General features: G+C 62.7%; 3 protein-coding genes across 7 annotated transcripts in view; 2 read left to right on the top strand and 1 right to left on the bottom strand.

Moving 5' to 3' along the window:
• MFSD5 (major facilitator superfamily domain containing 5) overlaps window positions 1–22,156 on the top strand; it is a 30,378-nt gene extending 8,222 nt beyond the window's left edge. The window contains exons 1-2 of one of the 2 annotated variants that reach the window (XM_068211776.1): window positions 20,091–20,178; window positions 20,801–22,156. In XM_068211776.1, the coding sequence (XP_068067877.1) occupies window positions 20,825–22,141 (1,317 nt within the window). In that variant the 5' untranslated portion in view covers window positions 20,091–20,178; window positions 20,801–20,824 and the 3' untranslated portion in view covers window positions 22,142–22,156. Of the gene's footprint in view, window positions 1–20,090; window positions 20,179–20,800 lie in introns of those variants that run through there. The other variant, XM_068211777.1, reaches the window with a different exon arrangement.
• Window positions 392–7,445, top strand: ZNF740 (zinc finger protein 740). 4 transcript variants are annotated; one of them, XM_068211769.1, is made up of 8 exons: window positions 392–551; window positions 1,453–1,643; window positions 3,852–3,983; window positions 5,146–5,232; window positions 5,337–5,396; window positions 5,540–5,654; window positions 5,778–5,896; window positions 5,991–7,445. In XM_068211769.1, the coding sequence occupies exons 1-8, from the start codon at window positions 407–409 to the stop codon at window positions 6,081–6,083; spliced, it is 942 nt and encodes a 313-aa protein (XP_068067870.1). In that variant the 5' UTR covers window positions 392–406; the 3' UTR covers window positions 6,084–7,445. The 4 variants fall into 4 exon arrangements, with proteins under 4 accessions (XP_068067870.1, XP_068067869.1, XP_068067871.1 ...); XM_068211768.1 differs by having other exon boundaries at window positions 5,337–5,456; XM_068211770.1 differs by lacking the exon at window positions 5,337–5,396.
• On the bottom strand, window positions 7,762–15,700 carry RARG (retinoic acid receptor gamma). The gene is made up of 8 exons (XM_068211767.1): window positions 15,535–15,700; window positions 13,030–13,175; window positions 12,371–12,512; window positions 11,854–12,008; window positions 10,869–11,045; window positions 10,123–10,327; window positions 9,659–9,817; window positions 7,762–8,992 (listed from the first exon to the last, which is right to left on the bottom strand). The coding sequence occupies exons 1-8, from the start codon at window positions 15,653–15,655 to the stop codon at window positions 8,817–8,819; spliced, it is 1,281 nt and encodes a 426-aa protein (XP_068067868.1). The 5' UTR covers window positions 15,656–15,700; the 3' UTR covers window positions 7,762–8,816.
• Window positions 22,157–23,911: the final 1,755 nt, after the last annotated feature.

Here is a 23,911-nt window from a genome sequence, read left to right as displayed (position 1 = left end):
GGGGGCAGAGGAAAAGGGCGGAGCGGCCCCCAAAAGGGGTCACAGGGGAGGCCCCAAAGGAAGGAGTCACAGTGAGGGGGGGAGCTCAAAGGGCGGTTGTAGTAGGGGGTCCCCAAGGGTGTGTCGCGAGTGGGGGCAGCGGAGGCGAGGCGCCGGCGGAGGATTGTCTGCGGGAGGGCGTCGGTCCCGCGACCGGGCGCGACCTGGGGATCGGGGGTGGGGTCGGGCCGTAGTGGGTCCCGATCGCGGTGAGTCAGGGGGGATCGAGAGGGGTGGGTCCCTCCCCTGGGGGTGGGTCAGGGAGGGTCGGGGGCTCTCGGAGGGGTCCAGGCCGCGCCGTTGCCATGGCAACTTCCCCACCCCACTATGGCGGCGCAGCGTTCGCCGTCCCGCCGCCACTCTGCGCATGCGCAAGGTAGCCTTCCCTTCCGCCCGGCGCCCTGCGGCCCCGGAAGCGGCGGCGGGGGCGGGGGTTTCCGGTTCCGGGTGGCGGCGGCGGGGGGGCGGCGGGGCCGGGCTCGGGCGGTCGGAGCGCGGAGGGGCCGCGGCAGGTACGGATCGAGCCCCCCCCCACCATGACACCTCCCGCCAGACTCTCCGGCACCCTCAGGCCCGCCCGGACCCCGCCCGGCACCGGGGGGCCGTTCCCACGGGGGATGGCGGGAGGGGAACGGGCTAGGGGTGGGAGGGGGATGGGGAGGGATTGGGAGGAGATCCCTAACAAGAGAGGCGGCCCCGATCCCCGGTGTGACCCCTCCCGACGTGCCTCTCCCCGAGCCTTTCCCCGGCTGAGACCCCTCCCCGGGACACCGCCGCTGGGACTCCCCGGGATCTGCCCCCCGCTCTCCCTGGGGTCTCCCCGGTGTGTCCCACCCCCTCCGCGCCCTCCCCGCTCACCCCCAGGTGTGACCCCCCCGAGACCCCTCGCCCTGGTGGTCCCTCCTGTGTCACCCCCCCCGACCCCTCCATCCCCCGCAGGTTACAGACACCCTGGGGAACCCCCAGAATCGTCCCCACCTCCCCCTCCCCAGAGTCACCCACCCCCGGGACCCCCTTTTTCCCCCTTCCCCCTGTTCCAGGAATTATCCGCACGCCCCGCAGTGCCATCCTGTCCTGGGACACCTCTCCACATTACTCGTGGGGTGTCCCTGTTGCCTCCCTGGTCCCCACCCCGACGTCCTTCCCTCGGGCCCCTCTGACCCCCTGACCCCCTCTGACCCCCTCGGGCCCCTCTGACCCCCTCGGGCCCCCTCAGGCCCCCTCTGACCCCCTCGGGCCCCTCTGACCCCCTCGGCCTCCTCTGATCCCCTCTGACCCCCTCGGGCCCCTCTGATCCCCTCTGACCCCCTCGGGCCCCTCTGACCCCTCGGGCCCCTCTGACCCCCTCTGATCCCCTCGGCCCCCTCTGACCCCCTGGCCCCCTCTGACCCCCTTCTCCCGCTGTTCCCCCAGGCGAATCCCCCTGGATTCAGCTCCGTCCCCGCAGATCCAGCGCCCGCCCAGCTCGGGGGGTCCCGGCTTTGGGGGGGAGCCCGGCCCTGTCTCCCCCCCTTCCTGCCCCAGTGGCCCCCTTGGGAGGAGGAAGAGGAGGAGGAGGAGGAGGAGGAGGAGGAGGAGGAGAAGGAATGGCGGCGCCGTGGCGGGTACTGGAGCCCGCCCAAAAATCCATAAAAATTTACTGATCCCACCTTTTCTTACCCCAAACGAGCTTTACCTGGGCGAGAAGTAAGGCCAAAGGCTCCCACAGCATGGCTCAGGTAATGAGCCCCCACCTCCTGCATCGTGACACCCCCAGGCCCAGGAATTTGGGGGAACAACGGCCCCAAAAAAATGGGAAAAGGGAAAGAAGAGGGGAGACAGCTGGAGCTTCCCTCCCCCTGCACCAGGGTGGGGGGTGCCTCCCCATCCTGCTCCAGGGGATATCACAGGATTATCCCTGTTTTCCTCAAGATTATCCTGATTTTCCCCAGAAATATCTTGAATTTTCCCCTTAGCCCTGAGGGCCGATGAGGCCTCAAAAAAGGAGGTTCAAGCTGCCCCTCCACACGTGGAGTCTTCCCAAACTTTCCACAGTATTATCCCAAATTTTTCCCCTGATTATCCCAGTTTTCCCCAGGATTTCCCCGGTAGCCTTTAGGGCCCAAATAAAGGTGGGTCAGTAGTTCAGTAGACAGTTTGGGGGTGTCTTGGGGGTGTCTTTGCCTCCCCCTCCTTCCCCTCCCCACTTTCGGGGTTTTTCCAGAGTTATTCCTGAATTCTCACAGTTTCCACTGGAATTGTCCCAGTTTACCCTGAGATAATCCAAATTTTCCCCAGGATTATTGTGAAATTTCCTGTTATCCATTAGATCCTCTCTGGCCTGGAAGAAGTTTTTCCCAACCCCAAACACACCCTGGGGTCTTCCCAGAGTTACCCCAGGATTATCCCAGTTTTCCCTGGTATTCTCCCAAAATTTTCTCACGTTTATTCTGAATTTTCCTTGTGATTATCCCAGTTTTCTCCAGGATTCCCTAGATTTCCCCAGTAGCCTTTAGGTCCTGTCAGGCCTCAAATTTGGGGTTCAGCCCCCCCCTCCCCAAACCATCCTTCTTTGGGGCTCCTAACAGAATTATTCAGGAATTATCCCAAATGTTCCCTGTAATTCCCCTTTTTTTTTTTTTTTTCCTGGGATTATCCTCTAATTTCCCATTAACCCTTAGGTCCCAACAGGCCTCAAAAAAGGGGGTTCAACCTCCTTCATTCCCAGTTTTGGGGTCTTCCCATTTTGCAATGGGTTTATCCCACTTTTCCACAGGATTATCCCAAAGTTGCTGCACAATTCCCTTGAATTTTCCCATTTGACCTTAAATCCTCATTGGACTGAAAGAAGAGGGTTCAACGCCCTCTCTTCCACTTCGGGGTCTTCCCAGAATTATTCTGGGACCATCCCAAATTTCCCCTGACATCATCCTCAAAGTTTCCCCAGGTTCATCCCAAATTTCCCTCGAGATCATCCCAAAGGTTCCCCAGATTATCCCAAATTTCCCTCGAGATCATCCCAAAGTTTCCCCAGATTATCCCAAATTTCCCTCGAGATCATCCCAAAGTTTCCCCAGATTATCCCAAATTTCCCTCGAGATCATCCCTAAGTTTCCCCAGGATCATCCCAAATTTCCCTCGAGATCATCCCTAAGTTTCCCCAGGATCATCCCAAATTTCCCTCGAGATCATCCCAAAGTTTCCCCAGGATCATCCCAAATTTCCCTCAAGATCATCCCAAAGTTTCCCCAGATTATCCCCAATTTCCCTCGAGAGCATCCCAAAGTTTCCCCAGGATCATCCCAAATTTCCCTCGAGAGCATCCCAAAGTTTCCCCAGGATCATCCCAAATTTCCCTCGAGATCATTCCAAAGTTTCCCCAGGATCATCCCAAATTTCCCTCAAGAGCATCCCAAAGTTTCCCCAGGATCATCCCAAATTTCCCTCGAGATCACCCCAAAGTTTCCCCAGGATTATCCCAAATTTCCCTTGAGATCACCCCAAAGTTTCCCCAGGATCATCCCAAATTTCCCTCGAGATCACCCCAAAGTTTCCCCAGGATCATCCCAAATTTCCCTCGAGATCACCCCAAAGTTTCCCCAGGATCATCCCAAATTTCCCTCGAGATCATCCCAAAGTTTCCCCAGGATCATCCCAAATTTCCCTCGAGATCACCCCAAAGTTTCCCCAGATTATCCCAAATTTCCCTCGAGAGCATCCCAAACCTCCCATCAGGGCCCAGAAGCAGGGGCTGCTGGCCCACACCCCCTCCAGGGTGCACCCCGGTGTTCCCGGGCTGTGGGGCTGATCCTGGGGGTCCCTCCCTGTTCCAGGCGAGTCTCCTGGCCTGCGAGGGGCTCTCGGGCGTCTGCCTCGTCCCCACCGTTGCCAGCAAGAAGATGATGCCCAAATCCGGCGGGAAACAGGACGGGAACCGGGAACGGGGCTCCAGCCCCGACCTCCTGGTATGGAGTGGGAAGCCCTGGCTGGGATCTGGCACCTTCCACTGGGGGATCCCAGCTTTAACTGGGGGATTTTGCCCTTTAATTTGGGGGTTTATGCCTTTAGCTTGGCTTTGGCCACCTTTAATTTGGGGGTTTCCTGCTTTAATTTGGAGTTTTCCACCTTTAATTTGGGTATTTCCACACTTAATTTGGGGGTTTCCACCTTTAATTTGCTTTTTCTGTGTTGAATTTCTTTTTTTTTTTTCCAGCTTTTATTTGGGGGTTTCCAACTAATTTTTTTCCTGCTTTAATTTGGGCTATTCTGCCCCAAATTTGCCATTTTCCATCTTTAATTTGCCTCTTCCTCCTTGAATTTGATTTTTTTATCCTAGAATTTGAGGTTTTCTCCCTTTAGTCATCCTTTTCTACATTTTATTTGACCTTTCCCACTTCTAATTTGGCTTTTTCCTGCCTTTATTTGGGTTTTTCCTCCTTTAGTTTTCCTGCTTTAGTTTCAATTTCTCACTTCTCATTTGACCTTTTTCTGCTTTAATTGAGTTTTTTGTCCTTTAATTTCCCATTTCTCGCCCTTACTTGATTTTTCATTCACTCGCCCTTTGCTTTCTTTTATTGGCCTTTTCCTCCTTCATTTGGATTTTTCCTCGTGTATTGGGTCTTTTCCTGCCTTGGATTTTCCTGTTCTAATTCCATTGTTTCCCCTTCAATTCCATTATCCCCCAACCTCCCCATTCCCTGCTCATCCTGAACCCCCCTCCCCAATTTCCTGCCCCGGTTCACCCTCCCTAATCCCCCCACCCCAATTCCTGTCCCTTAATTCCTGCTCCCCCAACCTGCCCCAAATCCTGCTTGCCCAATCCCCCCTTCCCAATTCCTGCCCCCCTCCTAATCCCTCTCAATTCCTGGTCCCCCAATCTCCCCTTCCCAATTGCCCCCCAATTCCTTCCCCCTTCCCAAACCCCCTAAATCCCTGCCCCCCTATTCCCCCATCCCAATTCTTGCCCCCCAATCACTCCTTCCCAAACCCCTTCCCACCAATTCTTGGTCCCACAATCCCCTCTTCCCAATCCCCCCATCCCAATTCCTGCCCTGTGCCCAACCCCTCCCAATTTGTGCCCCCCAAACCCCCCCTTTCAAACCCCACCCCAATTCGTGTCCCCCCCAGTCCCTCCGCCAGGACCCCGACAAGCCCCGTGCCCGCAAGGACGATGATGCGCCTGAGGCCTCCAACCCCAAGAAATCCATGAAAAAGGCAGGTCCCCTCCCCCAGCAGGGGGGTCCCCCCTCGATTTTGGGGTCTGGGGGGGGTCGGGGGCCATCTCGGGGGCCGCTGACACCCCCTCGCCCCCCCGGCAGCGCCGCAAGCGGGTTCCCGGCGCCGAGGGACCCCCGAGCTCCTCCCGCCGAGGATCCCAGGTTTGCCGCCGCGCCGCACGAGGAGAAGGAGGAGGAAGACAATCTCCCAAACTCCGGCAGGCGCAGGACGGCCGGGGGGGGGGATTTGGGGGGGCTGCTGGGGGTCCCCCCGGCTCTGAACCCCCAAATCCCCCCCATTTCAGATGGTGGTGATTGAGCAAAACGGCTCCTTCCAGCTCAAGAACTTCATCTGCGACCATTGTTTCGGCGCTTTCCGGAGCAGCTACCACCTCAAACGGCACATCCTCATCCACACCGGTAATGAGCCCTCGTTAATGAGCAGCCCCCCCCACCCCCTCGCTCCACCGGTAATGAGCCCTCGTTAATGAGCAGCTCCCACTCCCCGCCCCCTCCCTCGCTGATTCCCGCCTGGAATTCCAGGGGAGAAGCCGTTCGAGTGCGACATGTGCGACATGCGCTTCATCCAGAAGTACCACCTGGAGCGGCACAAGCGTGTGCACAGTGGGGAGAAGCCCTACCAGTGCGAGCGCTGCATGCAGGTACTCACGGGAGAATTCCCGTGGGAATAGGGGGGGGCACCCCTGGGATTCACAGCGCCACCCCCACAACTGACCCCGCCTTGTCCCCCCGCAGAGCTTCTCCCGCACGGACCGGCTGCTCCGACACAAGCGCATGTGCCAAGGCTGCCAGACCAAGACCCCTCCCGACTCCCAGCTCCTGCTGTGAAAATCTGGGAACACCGGGAAGTTCAGGGGGTGTGGGAGGGAGGTGTTTCTTCCTTCACCCCCCCCCACATCACCATGCTCTGCCTCACCTGGATTTCTCACCCCTATAAGGATGGGGAAGAACCCAAGCGCTGCCAACATGAAAAAACTCGGATCCTTCCTGCCCTCCGGCCTAAAAACTTGGATTATGATCCCAAAAATCCTCCTGGAATCTTCAAGTGGCCCCCCCACCATCATTATACCACTGAATCCACCCCTCCCCCTCTTAGGAAAGACTGGGAACCCCCAAACTGCCCGAAATCCCGGTGGAGCCGGGATACCTGTGCACAGGTAGGAGGGTCCCACTGGGAACAGCATCAATCACTCTCTCCTTTTGGAAAAGGAGGAAAACTGAAGATGTTGTGGGGTGCCTCAGCTTGTGGGGGGTGGTGGGTGCACACCCTTTTTTTTTTTTTTTTAATTGGAAAATGGGGAAAAAAAAGGAATTTGGGGGCCCCTCCCTTGAGCTGTGCATCCTGTGGGACACTCAGCGGCACTTCCCATTTCCTCTGGAACTCCTTCAGATTTTGGGGGGGTTTCTCCTTCTTCTGCATAGTTTTGGGGTGCTGCCTATGTCCTCCCATGCTAGGAGGTCTGCGCCCTAGGTGGGTGGAGGAAGCGGGGGGGCGAGAGGCCCCTCAGTTTCTGTGAAAACCCCCGGATCAGGGGCGAGGTGAGGGGGGACAGGAGCAGCCCCCCAAAACCGTGAGGTGGGCCCCTGCTCTCCTCCCCCATTTTGGGGGTGTCCCTGTCCCCCCATCACAGACTGCTCCAAGGGGCAAGAGAGATGAGATTGGCTCCACCATTTTTGTGCCCTGAACTCCCTTTCTGGGCCTGAGGGAGTTTTGGGAGGGGCCCAAATTTTGGGGACCTCCCCCAATGACACTTCAAGAAGGACTTTGGCTCTGCTGAGCCCATTCCCCCAAATTTGTGGGGCCCAGGGGAGCAGTTTGGGGGCTCCAGCAGGGGTTGGGGTGCTGGTGGGGGGCGGGTTGGGAGATTCTTGGGGGAGGGAGGGGGAACTCCAGGGCCCCCCACCTGCGAGGGCTCCCAGCCCCCATCACACCCCTCAGTTTCATTTTTGGGGTGTTTTGTTGGGATTTAGGGTTTAATACAGTTATTTTGCTATTGGGGGGGAAGTGGGGTGCAGCCCTAGGGGGGCGGGGGGGGGTCACTTTTAAACTGTAGATTTTTCTAAGGGTCCCCAAATTTTGTGTTCCCCCTTTCCACTGTGTCCCGCCAGTGTCCCTCCCACCTACTGTGTGTCCTCCCTCCTCCTTTAGGGTTTATTTAAATAAAAACTTGGGTTTTTGCTTTTTTTAAACCCCAAATTCAAGTTCTTTGGGGGAGTGAGGGGGGAACCCCAGAACTCACTCATGCCAAACAAAGTAAGGGGTGGTTACAGTGGGACTATGAGGGTTTTTTAACAGAGGAGGGGCGCAATTGCCGGGGAGTCCCCCCAGTTGGGGAGGGGTCCCCAAGTAGTCCCTTTTCTTCTTGCAGGGGTCCCTAAGTCAGAGGGGACCCCATGTGCCCCCCCACCACCCCATACCCCAGGGGTGCCCCTCACTTCAGGGGTTTCCCCTCTACCCCCAAGTCCCCTTTTCAGCCCCCCCTCCCAAATTCATGACCCCCCCCCAAAATTTCCATAACTTTATTTTGCAAAAATAGAAAAGTCCCGTGTCCCCCCCCCAGCATGGGAGGGGGCGGGTGGGCTGTAAACATGGCGGGGGGGCCCCCCAAAAAGGGGGGAGTTAGCGGGGGGGCAGCAGCGGGGGGGGCCCCCATTCTGAGGGGGGGCCCGCTGTAAACGCAGAGGAATAAATAGGGGTGAAAGTGCAGCCCCGGGGGGGGGGTACCTCTCTGTGTAGTGTAACAGGCTCCCCCTGAGGGCTCTGAACCCCCAAATTCAGGGGGGCAAATGTAAGGGGAGGGGGCAATTGTAGGGGAGGCCAATAAGGCTGGACCCTACAATCCAGCCAGGCTGGGGGTAACAGAGATTTGGGAGGGCAGTTGGGTCTGGGGGGACCCCCAGGATTTTGGGGTCACCCTATGGCTTGAGCCCCCACCCTGAAATGGAGGGGGTTGTGGGGGTCACCTTGTGTCCCCCATCTTTGGTCTCTGTAGTGTTTGGGGGGGGCACTGGGGGAGGGCATTTTTGGGGTTTCCCTCCCCATCCCAACAGCATCAAAAAGCAAAACCCACAAGCAGCGCCCCCCCCCCCCTCCCAGTATAAATGGTGTCTCCCCAGATTTGGGGTGGTAGGATGTCCTGGGGGAGAATGGGGGTATCCCCCACCCCCCCCCAGTCCACCCCGTGTCCAATAAATAAACTGTGGGGGGCACCGTGGGAGTGTCAGACATTAATTTGGTGGGGAGGGGCTGGGCCCCCATCTCCCCCCCCTCAAGGCCCCCCCAGTACAAGGGGGGTTGGCAGCAGGGTCTGAGGGGGCTTTGGCGTGAAGCTGAGGTTTGGGGGGTGCCCCCAGACTCCCCCAGCTTAAGGCAATAGCTTTGCTCTGTCAGTCTCTGCCCCCCTTCCCCAAATTCGGGGGGGGGGGGGGTGGGCACTTTGGGGAGCTCCCCCTCCCCAGAGCAAAAGGGAGAAGGAAGGCAGCTTCCCTGGAAGGCAGCTCTGAATGTCCCACCCCACTGGGGACGGGTTTTGGAGATCCCCCCGAGCTTGGGGGGGGTGGCTATGGGGATGTGGGGGGGCCAGGGGGACTGTCCTGGGCAGCAGGAGGGTCTGGGGGTGGGGGGAGGGCATCCCCCTCCACTTCGGTGAAGATTTCGGGGTTCTCCAGCATTTCCCGGATCAGGGGGGGCATCGGCCCCGGGATCTCCGTGCGCAGGGTGATGGCTCGTTCCGCCCCTGGGGAGCCAAAATGTCAACACCCCTGAACTCGGGCCACCCTCAAGGCCTTGCACCCCTCCTAAGAGATGGAATCCCCTTCCAAAAAATGAGCTTCAACAGCCTCTCAATTTTCAACCTCCCCCAAAACCCTGAAGCCCCAAAAACCTTGGACCCCTCCAAGACCTTGAACACCGCCAAAATGAGCTTCAGTCATTGCAAAGCCTTGACACCCCCACAAGAGAGCCGAGTCCCACCCTGAGGCTTTGAATCCCACCCAAAAATGAACTTTAGTGCCCTCCCAAATTTCAACAGTCCCCAGCTTTCAAAACCCTGCAAAAGCTTCAATGCCTTCAAAACCTTGAACCTCCCCCTTGAACACCCCCAAAATGAGCTTCAAACCCCCCCCTCAAAACCTTGAAACACCCCCTGGACCTTCATCTACACCTCCCTGGGAGCTTCAAATCCTGTGGTGCCACAGGGGCTGGTTTGGGGGTGACCTGATGGGTTTTGGGGTCCTGGAGGGATCCTGGGAAGTTTTGGGGGCCCTTTTTGGTGGTGACTTTGAACAGCATTTGGGAAGATAACTGTGGCTAGGGGGTTTTGGGGGATCCCAAGGCGGTTTGGGGGGTTCTGGGGTCCTGGCAGGGTTGACACAGTCTGGGGGGGCCCCGGGGATCAGCTCACCCTTGGTGCTGATGCCACGCAGGTCAGTGATTTTGAGCAGCATCCGGGGGAAACGCTGCGGCTGCCACGGGCGCCGGCGCCGGGCATAGACCCGGAGAGCCTCGAGCAGCGGCTCCTGCAGCCGCTCCACGCGCCGGGGCTGCTCCAGCTCCATCCGGTCTGGGGAGAGAGAGACCACCTGGATAGACACTATCCCCATTTCCCCTGCCCCTGTGTCCCCATGTTCCCACATGCCCATCTTCTGTCCTAGAGATCCCCATGTCGCCCCAATATCCCCCTCGTGTCCCCCCTCTCCGCAGCTGAGTGGCCACAACTCAGTCCCGTGTCCCGGTGTCCCCCTGGCTGCCGCAGCCCTGATACACCCCCCTGTCCCCGCAATGTCCCCCATATCCCCACCCTGGCACTGAGCAGCCCGGACTCAGTCCCCTGTCCCCCACATCCCCCGATGTCCTCCATGTTCCCACCCCCACAGATGAGGCAGATGGCACTGAGCAGCCCGGTCTCGGTGTCATCGAGCTGTAGTGGCAGCAGCTGCCCCGCGAAGGCAAACACGAGGTCAGTGAGGGGCCCAAATCCCGCGTTGTGCATCTGGGTCCGGGTCAGCGTCAGCCCATCCGAGAACGTCATCGTGTCCTGCTCCGGTGTGTAGCGGGTGCAGATCCGCAGCATCTGTAGAGCAGGGACCCCAAAATCACCAAGGGGCACCAGAATACATCCAGGAACACCAAAAATCCACCCATAGTCACCAAAATCACCCAACGGCAATAGAATCCACACAGGGACACCAAAAATCCACTGAAGGGCCTGAAAATACCTCCAGGGGCACCAAAAATCCACCCAGGATCTGCCCATCCCATCACTGTGTCCTGCTCTGGAATGAAGCAGGTGCAAATCCTGCATCTGCAGGGCAGGGACCCCAAAATCCACCCAGGATCTGCCCATCCTGGAGCACTGTCGTGTCCTGTTCTGGCTCTGCCACAGGACAGACACAGCACCGGGGGGAGGTCAGGGCCAGGGACACCCCAAAATAGCCCAAGGTCACCAAAAACACCCAAAGTTTCCCACCATGGGATCCCCAAACCCACCCAGTCCCTCCCAGGAGACCTCCCAGCCCATCTCAGGTGGGGTGGTGAGGTCAGGACCATAGTGGGCCATCCCAAGCCCCTTCAAGGAGCCCCTAACCCCCCTGAGGAGCCTCCCCAACCCTCACCAGGATGTCGAGGCAGGCAGCCTTGAGCAGAGTGATCTGGTCGGCCATGGTGAGCCCTGTGAAGCCCGGGAGCCGCTTGGCAAACTCCACGATCTTGATGATGCACTTGGTGGCCAATTCGCTGAACTTGTCCCAGAGCCCCAGGTCCAGCTGCACCCGGTGGTCAGCGCTCGAGTTCTGGGGGCACAGGGGGGGGCGTGGCTGTTAGGGGATTGTTCAGGAGCCCCTGGGACCCCCTGGAAGCTCTGGGACCCTAACCCCAGCACCCCGAACTTGTCCCACATCCCCAGGTTCAGCTGCACCCAGTGGCCAGCGCTCAGGTTTTGGGGGCATGGGCTCAGTTATGAGGATTCAGGGTGGATTGGGACTCCCTGGGACAACCGGGACCCCCTGAGACCCCAATCTCAGTAACCCCCAGCCCCAGGTCCAGCTGCACCATGTGGTCAGTGCTCAGTTTATAAGGGACACAGGCTCAGGACCTGCTGGGACCCCCTGGAAGCTGCTGGTACTCAGTGACCCCCAGCCCCAGGTCCGGCTGCCCCCTTAGTCAGCAGCTGAGTTTTCAGGGGTCAGGGTGTGCAGAGACCCTGCTCTGAGCTCCAGGGCTAGGGTCCCTCCCATAAGTAACCCCCCAAACACCACCCACAACCCCCAGTGCTCCATCCCAGCGCCCCCCTCCCCCTGAATTTGTCCCCCAGTCCCCCCAGTGCTCAGCACTTATGTTTTGGAGGGGTCAGGAGGGAACAGAGACCCAATTGTAGGTGTGAGGCTGGGGTTGGGGTCTGCCCCAAAGGGACTCCCAAAACCCCCTGGGGACAGAAACCTGGTGCCCCACTCCCCCTGAACATGTCCCCCAGCCCCAGCTGCCCCCAGTGCTCCTGTTTGGGGGGGGACCAGGAGGGAGCAGCGATCCTGCCCCAGATCTGAGGGATGGGGGAGGGTTGGGGCCCTGCCTCGGTCTCCCCAGCCCCCCAGCCTTGCTCACCGTGGTGTACTTGCCCAGCTGGCCCAGAGAGGGGAACGTCTCCTGGTGGGCTCTGCTGACCCTCCGCACCAGCTCGGCCAGCTCGGGGCTCAGCTCATCCCCCCCCAAATCCTGCTTCACCTCCTTCTTCCTCTTGTTCCGGTCGTTCCGCACGGCTGGGGGGGGGTGGCATTTGGGGGGCGGGGGCATTGGTGTGCCCCCTCAGATCCCTCCCAGGTGGGGTTTCCACCCCCCTTCCCCAAAAATCCCCCCATGGGACAGGAACATCCCCACCATGAGCATCCCCAGGATCCTGGGACCCCTCAGCAAAGCTTTGGAGAGGGGGTCTCAATTTTAGGCAACTCCCCTGTAGGACCAAGGGGGGAAAGCCTCACACCCAGCAGTCCCCTCCACAGCCCCAAATCCTTCCCAAGAACAGGAACATCCCCAGGCCCACCGGAACACCACCAGGGCCCCTCAGCGATGTTTTGGGGGGGGTCCCCAACGTCGGGGGACCCTGGCCCAGACCCCCTCGCACCTTCCTTGGACATTCCGACCTGGAAGCACTTCTGGAGGCGGCAGAACTGGCAGCGGTTGCGGGTGACCTTGTCGATCTGGCAGTTGCGCTCCCGGTGACACGTGTACACCATGTTCTTCTGGATGCTGCGCCGGAAAAACCCCTGCAGTGGGGAAACAGGGGGTCAGGGGGGGCCCCCAAAATGGGGGCACCAGTATCACATGCCCAGGGATGCCAGTAAGGCTCCCCAGTGCTTGGGGTGGAGCTCCTCAGTGGCTCCCCAGTATCCCAGGGTGGGGCACAGGGCTTGGGGGGCTCCCATTTCCCCGGAGGGCGCCCACTGGCCCAGGAAGGAGTCCCCATCCCCCAGGCATGGTCCCACTCGCCCCACAGGGTCCGTGATGTCCCCAAGTGCCCCCATTACAGCTCTCCAGTGCTTGGGGGATTCCCACTCCCCCAGGGGGTCACCATTCCTCGAGTGGATCCCTGCGGCAGGCTCCTTTTCATGGGGCAGGTCCCCAGTGTCCCCGGGACCCCTGCCTCCTCCAAGTGCTGGGTCCCCACACCCCGCCATTCCCATCACAGGGTGCCCACTGCTCTCCCCCCGCCGAGGGTTTCCACTGCCTCAGGGGGTCCCCCTGCCCCGGGGGGGTCCCCACTGCCCCCCGACTCCCCCTCACCTTGCAGCCCTCGCAGGAGCTCACTCCGTAGTGGTACCCAGAGCTGCGGTCGCTGCACACGAAGCAAGGCTTGTGCACGCGGGGGGGGGGCGGTGGCGAGGGGGGGCCCGTGTCCCCCAAAACCCGCCCAGGGGAGGGCTCCAGGGCTGGGGGGGCAAAAGGTGGGGGGAGTTAAACAGCCCCTCTCAAACCCTCTCCAAAGGGGCCCCAGCCCACGTCGGGGGGTAGGGGAAACTAAAGCACAGGGGGCGTGTGATTGTGGGGTCTCGCCGTCACCTCCACAACCCTAAAACCTAGAGTTGCAAATCCCCAAAATCGGGGGCTGGGGGGCTGGAATCCGGGGGTTCCACCATGGGTGGGAGACATATCAGTGTGCACCCTCTCCCCCACCCAGACCCCGGCGTGGGGATGTACCCAGCTTCCCCAAACCCCAAAATCCGGGGGAAGGTGGGTCCCCAGCCCCCTCAAACATCCCCGGTGCAGCGCCGGGGGGTGACACGGGGGGGAGGGAGGAGCCCCCCGGCGCGTAGCCCGGGCGGCAATGGAGGAGGGGCGGCTGGTTTCAGATTTTTTTTTTGGTAGGTTTTGTGTGTTTTGCTAAAAAAAAAAAGAAACCTAAAACTGCTGAAATTGAGGAAATTCCGGCCTCGAGCGGCGCGTTTGTAACCGCGGGGGAGAGGGGGAGCGAGGAGCGCCCCGCCCAGCGCGTGCCACGGGCACCCCAAAATAACCCGGGGGGGCGGGGGAGGACCCCACCCTAAAAACGGGGCCGAAATTGGGGACCGCACCCCGGCCCCCAGCACGGCGACCCACCCATGCGTACCCCAGGCTTGGGGAGGGCTGGTTGGGACCCCCCCAGTCAATGTTAGGGATTCCTCGCGGAGGGTTAAGGTGGGGAGGGGGTTTCATTTGGGGGGTGCAGGCACATTTTGTGGACCCCATCGCGCGTGTTTTCTCCTAAAGTTTGATTTTTGAAGGGGAAGGAACCCAAATTAAAGCATCCACCCCCAAAAAACAGTACCCTAAAAACATCCACGGGGGCCACGACGCTGTAGGGCCCCCACTTTTTTGGGGTCTCCCCACTCCAAGGCGCGTTCTCCCATCAGGCCTTAAATTGGCGGGGGGGTGGGGGGGCAGGGGAAGCTCCTCCGTCCCGGGTGGAATTTGGTGGGGCCACGGGGGTTGCCCCCCAAAACCCGGGGAGCGACGCCCTCCCCGCTCTGCTGAGCAAGGCCCCCCCCGGCCGCCCCAAGTGGGGTTCGGGCGGTTTTGGTGCAGCCCCGCAGGGGTTAAAGTGCCACATTGGCAGCGCGGGGGGGACGCGGGGGGACGCGGGCGCGGCCACGACTGGAACCAGTTAGGCCGAGGAACTGGGAGGAGGGAGGATACAGGAGGAGGCAACGCACCACTGGCATAGGTGGAAGGGGGGGGATTTAGGGGCATTTGAGGGGATTCTCTCCCCTCCCACCCTTCTTGTACCCAGATTTACACGCGGAGGGCTCCGGCGGGACCCCCAGGATCCCCGTCGTGGGCCCCCCCAAAACCGGGTGCCTCTTTCTACTCCCATAAAAGGGTCTGCCACCCCCCCCCCCCAAAATAACAAGGTTCGGGGCCCCTGAGCTCCTCCAAAACAGGGTCCAGGACCCCCGACCCCCCGAAAGGGGTCCTGTGTGCCCCACGCCCCTGTGCCCCTCCAGTATCGAGTCCCTATTTCTGCCCCCGCAAAGGGCTCTGGGACACTGCGACCTCCCCCAAAAACAGGCTCCAGGTCCCTCGAGCCCGCAAAGGGGCTCCCCACGTCCCTGCGCCCTCCGCAAAACGGGTCTGGGACCCTGCCCCACCACAACCCGGGTCCCTCCCGGGGAGATTTTGGGGATGTCCCCCCCCCCTCATACACTCGCCCCCCACGGCGCACACGCCCCCCGGCCACCGCCTCGCGTCATTCCCGCACACGCCCAGGCCGGTCCGGCACCCACGCGCGTCACTCCCGGGTCACCCTCAACCCCCTTTCACGCGCGTTTCCACACTTGGACACGCGCTCCACCCCAGCTGCTGGCACACCCACGCAGCCACTCGCGGACACCGAGCAGCCCCGAGGCCCGCGGCGACCCGCCGGCTCACGCACACTGGCACTCGCTGGCACATTCGGGTTCACTCTCGGGGACCCCTCCCCACGGCCCCGACCCCCCCACGCTCCCCACACCCACGCGCAGCCGCGCCCCCGCCCCTCCCGCGCGGTCACCCCCGCGTTGGTACAACCTCCGCACGCTCACGCTCATTTGAGCACCCAGAGGGTCTCGGGGCACCCCTCGCACCCACTCGCGACACGAACCCCCCCCCACGCACCCCCCGCACCCCCGCACTCGCTCTCACACACATTTGCACGGTCAGTTCACACCTGGACGCGCTTCCCCCCTCCCCCTCACCCACTCGCGAACACTCCCACCCCTCGGGCGCTACCGATCCCCCCTCATCCCCCTCGCCCCCGGGCCCCCTTCCCCGTACCTCTGCGGGCGGGGCCCCCGCAGCCGGCGGGCACCGGGACCCTGCGCAGGGCGCAGCCCCCGCGGTTGGTCACGTCGTGCAGCCGCCGCGGCGCCGCCGCCGCCTCCACGCAGCCGAACATGGCGACCCCGGGCCCCTCGGCCCCGCCGCGATCGGCCCCGGTCGCGATCGGCCCCGAGCGGCCCCGGAGGGTGCGGCTGCGGGGGCGGGGCCTGGGGGCGGGGCCCGGGCGAGGGGCGTGGCTTCGACTGGAGGAGGTAAACGGCGAGGGGAAGGGGGCGGGGCCTGGAGAGGCGGGGTCGTTTGGAATGTGAGGGCTGTGTATGGGTGGGGCTTAAATGGGCGGGGCTAAACTGAGAGCAGGGCCTGGGCTGAGGGGGCGGGGCTTGGGAGGGGCGGGGCCTTGAGAGGCTGGGCTGGATCGGAACGGGGCGTGGCCTCGGGGACGGGCGGGAGGGAGGAGGGGCCCGGGGGCTGGGGGGCGGGGCTAGATGGGCTGGGCTGGATTTGAATGAGGCGTGGTCTGAGCGGGGGCGGGGCTCGTGGGCGGGGCTGAATGGGGAATGGGCGGGGACTGGAGAAGAGGGGGCGGCCTGGAGTGCAGACCCGCGGTGTCGCCTACACACGTGTCACATGTGCCACACGGTATCAGACGTGTTTGTCCCCTCCGTGTGTCCTCTCTCCCTGGGGAGCACCCAGGCCCCGCCCCCTGTCACCCCCAACCCCTCCCAGTCCTCCCAGTCCCAGCGTCACGCCCTCCCCAGTCCCTCCCAATTCCACCCCGTGCACTCCCAGTCCTCACGTCACCACCCGTCTCCCCAGTCCTCCCAGTTCTTCCAGTCCTTTCCAGTTCCCCTGTCACTACCCCCGCCCTTCCCAGTCCCTCCCAGTCCCCTTGTCACCCCTCAATCCCTCCCAGTCCTGCCAGTTCTCCCAGTCCCCCGCATCATCTCCCCAGTCCTTCCCAGTCCCTTCCAATCCCCTTCCCCCACAGTGTGGACAGGTGTGTGTCAGCATGTCCAGGGGTGTGTGAGCATATCCAGGTGTGCACAGGTGTGTGTGAGTGTGCGCAGCTGTGTCTGGGTGTGCCTGGGCATCTCCGGGTGTGCAAAGGCTGAGCCAGCACCGCCTGCCCGACTGCATTTCTGGGGCTCTGCACGTGTGACACACCTGCACACGGGATCATTGCACGGGTCACACACCTGCACACGGGATCATTGCACGGGTCACACACCTGCACACGGGATCATTGCACGTGTCACACACCTGCACACGGGATCATTGCACGGGTCACACACCTGCACACGGGATCATTGCACGTGTGACACACCTGCACACGGGATCATTGCACGGGTCACACACCTGCACACGGGATCATTGCACATGTCACACACCTGCACACGGGATCATTGCATGTGTCACACACCTGTACACGGGATCATTGCACGTGTGACACACCTGCACACGGGATCATTGCACGTGTGACACACCTGCACACGGGATCATTGCACGGGTCACACACCTGCACACGGGATCATTGCATGGGTCATACACCTGCACACGGGATCATTGCATGGGTCATACACCTGCACACGGGATCATTGCACATGTCACACACCTGCACACGGGATCATTGCACGTGTGACACACCTGCACACGGGATCATTGCACGGGTCACACACCTGCACACGGGATCATTGCACGGGTCACACACCTGCACACGGGATCACTGAACATAACACACCTGCACACGGGATCATTGTGCATGTCACACACCTGTACACGGGATAGTCACGTGTCACGCCCCTTTACACAGGATGGTCGTGTGTCTCTGCATGTGTCACACACCTGTACATAGGATGATCACGTGTCACACACCTGTACAAGGGATGGTCACACGTCACTGTGTGTGTCACAGACCTGTACACGGGATAATCACATGTCACTGCGTGTGTCACACACCTGTACATGGGATAATCACATGTCACCGCGTGTGTCACACACCTGTACATGGGATAATCACACATCACTGCGTGTGTCACACACCTGTACACAGGATAATCACACGTCACTGTGTGTGTCACACACCTGTACACGGGATAATCACATGTCACACACCTGTACAAGGGACGGTCACATGTCACTGCGTGTGTCACACACCTGTACAAGGGACGGTCACATGTCACTGCGTGTGTCACACACCTGTACACGGGATAATCACATGTCACACACCTGTACACAGGATAATCACACGTCACTGTGTGTGTCACACACCTGTACAAGGGACGGTCACATGTCACCGCGTGTGTCACACACCTGTACACGGGATAATCACATGTCACACACCTGTACAAGGGACGGTCACATGTCACCGCGTGTGTCACACACCTGTACACGGGATAATCACATGTCACACACCTGTACAAGGGACGGTCACATGTCACCGCGTGTGTCACACACCTGTACACGGGATAATCACATGTCACTGCACGTGTCACACACCTTTACCCAGCCTCCAGCGTGCACACGCATGTCTGGGCATGGGGACACGTGTGCAGGGTGTGTCCCTGCGTGTCACACGCACGCATGCGTCCCCATGCCCGGACACGCGTGTAACCCACTCCACCCCCACCTCTCCCCCCGTGCCGGGAAAGGGGAGGGGAGGGGCTGGAGTGGGGGAGGGGCGGGAATGGGCTCATGGAAAAAGTTTTGGGTGGAAATTCCTCTCCCCGCCCCTCCCCCACTACGGCTCAATGGCCCCTTTGTGCGGCCCCGGCCCCGGCCCCGCCATGCTGGGACCCCCTCCCCGTGTGTCACGCCCAATCCCTGTGTCCCCCCGTTTGTCCCCCCATATCTCCCCACTGCCCCCATGACCCCATAATTCCCTGTGAGCCCCAGTCGTGTCCCCACCACATCCTCCCATGTCCTGCATGTCCCCAACCTGTGTCCCCCCCAGTAGCATCTCCCCGTAATCCCCGTGCCCCCCAAGTCCCCATAACCCTGGGTCCACCCCAATCATGTCTCCCCATGTTTTTCATGTCCCCCGTGACCTCCATAACCCCGTGTCCCCAATGTCCCGCGTCTCTCCCCATAGCTCCCGTGTCCCTTATGCTGCTCCATGTCCTATAACCCCTTCCTCCTCCCAGTCGTGTCCCCCCAGTGTCCCCTGTCCCCCATGTCCCCTGTGCCCTACCATGTCTCCATAATCCCGTGTTCCCCGTGTCCCCTGTGCACCTCAATGTCCCCTGTGTCCCCTCAGTTGTGTTCCCCATGTCCTCCATGTCCCGTGTCCCCTGCGCCTCCCCATGCCCCTGTGTCCGCGCATCCCCCCCAGACTCATGTCCCCCGTCCCCAATTTCCTCCATGTCCGCTCCGTGTCCCCCGTGCCCCCCCGTGTCCCGCGTGCTCTCCTACGTTCCCACCCCACTGTATCCCGTGAATTCCCCCTATCCCCAGGTCCTCCCCGTGTCCCCCGTGTCCCCTGTCCCCCCTCCGTGTCCTCATGTCCCCGTGTCCCTCACCCACGGGTGCCGCCACGTGCTCCCCCCGCTGCCCCCGCTCAGCCGCTTTGCCCGGTAAATCCCCGGGGAGGGGGTGGGGTGGGCCGGCTCGGACATGGGGCTGGGCTGGCCGCGACCCCGGTCCCGCCGGCGCGGGGGAACCTCCCCGCGCTGTCACCCCCCCTGTCACCTCCCCCCGTGCTGCGCCCCCGCCTTCTGCTCCCCGCCCTGCCCCTTCTGCTGCCCCCCCCCCTGCTGCCCGCAGTGCTACCCCCCGCTCTGCCCCGCGCCCTGCTGCCCCCTGCCCTGTCACCTCTCCTGCCACCCCGCCTGGTGCCCCCCACCGCCCTGCCCCCAGTGTCCCCCCCTGCCCTGCTGCCCCCAGTGTCCCCCCCTTCCCTGCTGCCCCCAGTGTCCCCCCCTGCCCTGCTGCCCCCAATACCACCCTCCGCCCTGCCGCCCTCCCTGCTGCTCCCCCTTTTGCGCCCCCCCCGCCTGTCCCCAGTGCCACCCCCCGCGCTGTCCCCCCCCGTGTCACCGGTGCTGCCCCTCCCCGCGCCGCGCCGCCCCCCGGCCCCGCCTGAGCGCCAGGTGAGGGGGGCCCGGCCCGCCCCCCGCTGCTGCGGCAGCAGCGACCCCCGGAGGCGCTGGTGAGTGAGGGGCGCTCAGGGCAGCCCCCCTTTAACGAGCCTCGGAAAGGGCGGTACGGGGCACGGCGGGGGGACACCGGGGGTTGGGTCACCAGGGGGGTTGGGTCACCAGGGGGGTTGGGTCACCAGGGGGCTTCGCTCGAGGGTCCTCGCACGAGCTCTCTGAGGGCGGGGGTCCCCACACACCTCCCGGGGCGTCTGGGGTGAGGATGCCGCAACCCCTCCCGCGGAGGGGGGGACTCTGGGGGGGGGGTCTCCACAATCCCCCGTGCGTTGCCTGGGGTCCCTTTGGGGGGTGTCTCCACAAGTCCCCGTGGCGTCTCTGGGGGTCCTTGTGGACACCTTTGGGAGTGGGGGGGGGGGGGGGGGTCCGGGGGAGTGTGTGCCCCCGGGTCACGTGACACGAGCAAACATGGCGGCGCCCATAGGACCGGAAGCGGAAGTGGCTCCGCGGAGGCGCCGCGGGGCAGCTGCGACGGCGCCGGGGACCGGGGGTATGGGGGGGCTCTGAGGGAGCCGGGGGTTACCGGAAGGGGTGGAGGGGCTTCGGAGGGTCTGAGAGGTGTCTGGAGGGGTCCTCCGGGGCAACTCTGGGGTCGGGGGGGCCCTGTGGGGGGTAGAGAGGGGGCTGTGGGAGTGGAGGGGGCGCTGTGTGGGGCTGTCGGGGGTATATGGGGGTCTTAAGGAGGATTTGGGGTGCGAGGCTCCTATGGGGGGATGTGAGGGTTCTATAAGGGCCTTATGAGGAGTCTGTGGAGGTTCTGTGTGGGGCCCGTGGAGGATCTGGAGCGTGTGGAGGGGGCCTTTTGGGGGGTTTGGGGTCTGTGGGTGGGTGTGGGGAACTCTGGTGGGGGTTTGGGGTCTGTGGGCGGTTCTGTGGGGGCTGGGTGGGGTCTGGCTGGGCTTGGGAGGGGTGGTGCGGCCTGTGGAGCAGCTGTGGGGGACTGTGTGGCCTATCAGTGATGCTGGGGGTCCCTATAAGCCCCCATGGGTCCCTGTGGGGTGGGGAGTCCCTAGAGAGCCCCTGGGCTGTCTGGGGGGTTTGGGGCACCTGGGTGGTCCCTCTGGACTCTCCCACTTCCTCCTCGTGCTGATCCCCCTTTTTCCCTTCCCCAGGCCCTCCTGAGCCCCCTCCCCACCATGTTCCTGCTGCCCTGCTCTGCCCTCGCCCTCCTCCTCCTCACCTGCCTGGCTCTGGAGCCGCCCCCGCGCCGCCCCTCGCCCTCCAACCCCGCTTTCCGCGCCTTCCAGCGGCGGTTCCTGCTGGGCTACCTGCCGGCGCTGGCTGCGGACTGGCTGCAGGGCCCGCTGCTGTTCCAGCTGCTGCAGGGCCGGGGCTTCCTGCGCAGCCAGATCGCCGCCCTCTACTCCTGCGGCTTCGCCTCCAACGTCGCCTTTGGCCTCGTCTCCGGGGTTTTTGTGGATCGGCTCGGCCGGAAGAAGTCCTGCGTGCTGTCCTCGGGGCTGTGCTCCGTGTCCTGCCTGCTGCAGCTCTCCCAGGATTTCCTGGCACTGGCAGCCGCCCGGCTCCTGGTGGGGCTCGGCACCTCCCTGCTCTTCTCCGCCTTTGAGTCCTGGTACATCCATGAGCACCTGGAGCGCCACGACTTCCCGGCCGAGTGGATTCCTGACACCTTCTCCCGCGTGGCCCTCTGGAACAGCGGCCTGGCCGTGGCAGCCGGCCTGCTAGCTGAGCTGGTGGCCGAGGGGCTGGCGCTGGGCCCTGTGGCCCCGTTTCTGGTGGCGGTGCCCTTCCTGGCTCTCTCAGGCATCTTTGCCGGGAAAAACTGGGATGAGAACTATGGGAAGAGCCGGCCCTGTGGGAAGGCCTGCGGGGAAGGCCTTCGGGGCCTCGTATCCGACCCCCGGGCACTGCTCCTGGGGCTGGTGCAGGCCCTCGTGGAGAGCATCCTCCTCATCTTTGCCTTCCTTTGGACGCCTGTCCTGGAGCCGCACGGCATCCCGCTGGGAATCGCCTTCTCGGGATTCACGGCCGCCAGCGCCGCGGGCTCGGCGCTGTTCCGGCGCGGCGTCACCGGGAAGCTCCGGCTGCAGCCGCTGCGGCTCCTGCCTGCCTCCGTCCTGCTCCTGGCGCTGGCCCTTCTGCTCCTGGCGCTGCCACTCCACGCCCCCGGCGACTTCCTCGCCGTGCTGCTGCTGCAGCTCTCCTGCGGGATTTACTTCCCGGCCATGGCGTTCCTGCGGCGCCGGCTGGAGCGCGGGGGGGACGCGGCGGGAGGAGCGCGGTGGCTGCGGCTGCCCCTGGGGCTGGGGGTGGCGCTGGCGCTGCCGGCCCTGCCCGGGGACCCCGCGGGGACACGAGGGGTGTTCGGGGCCGCGGCCCTGGCGGCGCTGGTGGCGCTGGGGGCAGCCGGGGGGGTCCTGGGCACCAGCCGTGGGGACGAGGGGCTGAGGGTGGGGGACGAGGGGCTGCTCGAGGGGGACACTTGGGAGTGACAAGGACGCTGCGACAGCGACACTGGGACAGCTCAGCTGTGATGGGAACACTGGGACAGTTAGAGGGGTAGGGTCACCAAGGTGTGACAGGAACGCTGGGCTGGGACAGGGACAGGGGCACTGGGACAGCTCGATGGGGACACTGGAGTGGAACAGGGGCACTGAGAGCTCAATGGGGACACCGGGGTAGGACAGGGACACTGGGACAGCTCGATGGGGACACCGGGGTGGGACAGGGACACTGGGACAGCTCGATGGGGACACTGGAGTGGAACAGGGACACTGAGTGCTCGATGGGGACACCGGGGTGGGACAGGGACACTGGGACAGCTCGATGGGGACACCGGGGTGGGACAGGGACACTGGGACAGCTCGAGAGGGACACTGGGGTGGGACAGGGACAATGGGACAGCTCGATGGGGACACCGGGGTGGGACAGGGACACTGGGACAGCTCGATGGGGACACCGGGGTGGGACAGGGACACTGGGACAGCTCGATGGGGACACCGGGGCACTGGGACAGGGACACTGGGACAGCTCGATGGGGACACGGGTGGGACAGGGACACTGGGACAGCTCGATGGGGACACCGGGGTGGGACAGGGACACTGAGAGCTCGATGGGGACACCGGGGTGGGACAGGGACACTGAGAGCTCGATGGGGACACCGGGGTGGGACAGGGACGGGGCACTGGGACAGCTCGATGGGGACACTGGGGTGGGACAGGGACAATGGGACAGCTCAATGGGGACACCGGGCTGGGACAGGGACACTGGGACAGCTCGATGGGGACACCGGGCTGGGACAGGGACACTGGGACAGCTCGATGGGGACACGGGTGGGACAGGGACACTGGGACAGCTCGATGGGGACACTGGGGTGGGACAGGGACACTGGGACAGCTCGATGGGGACACCGGGGTGGGACAGGGACACTGGGACAGCTCGATGGGGACACCGGGCTGGGACAGGGACGGGGCACTGGGACAGCTCGATGGGGACACTGGGGTGGGACAGGGACACTGGGACAGCTCGAGAGGGACACTGGGGTGGGACAGGGACAGGGACACTGGGACAGCTCGAGAGGGACACTGGGCTGGGACAGGGGCACTGGGACAGCTCGATGGGGACACCGGGCTGGGACAGGGACAGGGACACTGGGACAGCTCGATGGGGACACTGGGGTGGGACAGGGGCACTGGGACAGCTTAACAAGGACATAGGGGTGTACTGGGGATGCTGGAGTGTGACAGGGACATCAGGACAGCTTGATGGGGACACCAGGATGTGACCAGGACAGCTTGGTGGGGACACTGGGGTGTGATAGGAATGGGGACGCTGGGGTGGGACAGGGACAGCAGGGCAGCTCAACGGGGACACCAAGGTGTGACAGGGACACCGAGATGTGACAAGGACAGAGGCACTGGGGTGTCAGTGACAGGAGCACCAGGACAGCTCTATGAGGACACCAGGGACACAGGGACAGCTTGATGGGACACTGAGATTTGACAGGGACAAGGACAGTAACACCTGGCTGGGACAGGAACACTGGGACAGCTCCACAGACACCAGAACGTGACAGGGTCAGGGACACGGGAAGAGCCCGTGGGGTCAGCAGGCAGTGATGGGGTCACAGACACCCCATGGGGACGCTGAGCGGCGAGGGGTCACAGTGCCACCCCACGATGGACTGGGGGTGACTGGGACACCCCTTGAGGACACTGAACTGCAGTGGGTCACAGTGCCACCCCACGATGGACTGGGGGTGA

Source organism: Anomalospiza imberbis, chromosome 22 (genome assembly GCF_031753505.1).
Source record: "Anomalospiza imberbis isolate Cuckoo-Finch-1a 21T00152 chromosome 22, ASM3175350v1, whole genome shotgun sequence".
In the NCBI taxonomy this organism is placed as follows: domain Eukaryota; kingdom Metazoa; phylum Chordata; class Aves; order Passeriformes; family Viduidae; genus Anomalospiza; species Anomalospiza imberbis.
The sequence above is the reverse complement of the archived record's forward strand: the minus strand, read 5'-3'. Positions and strand labels throughout refer to the sequence as shown.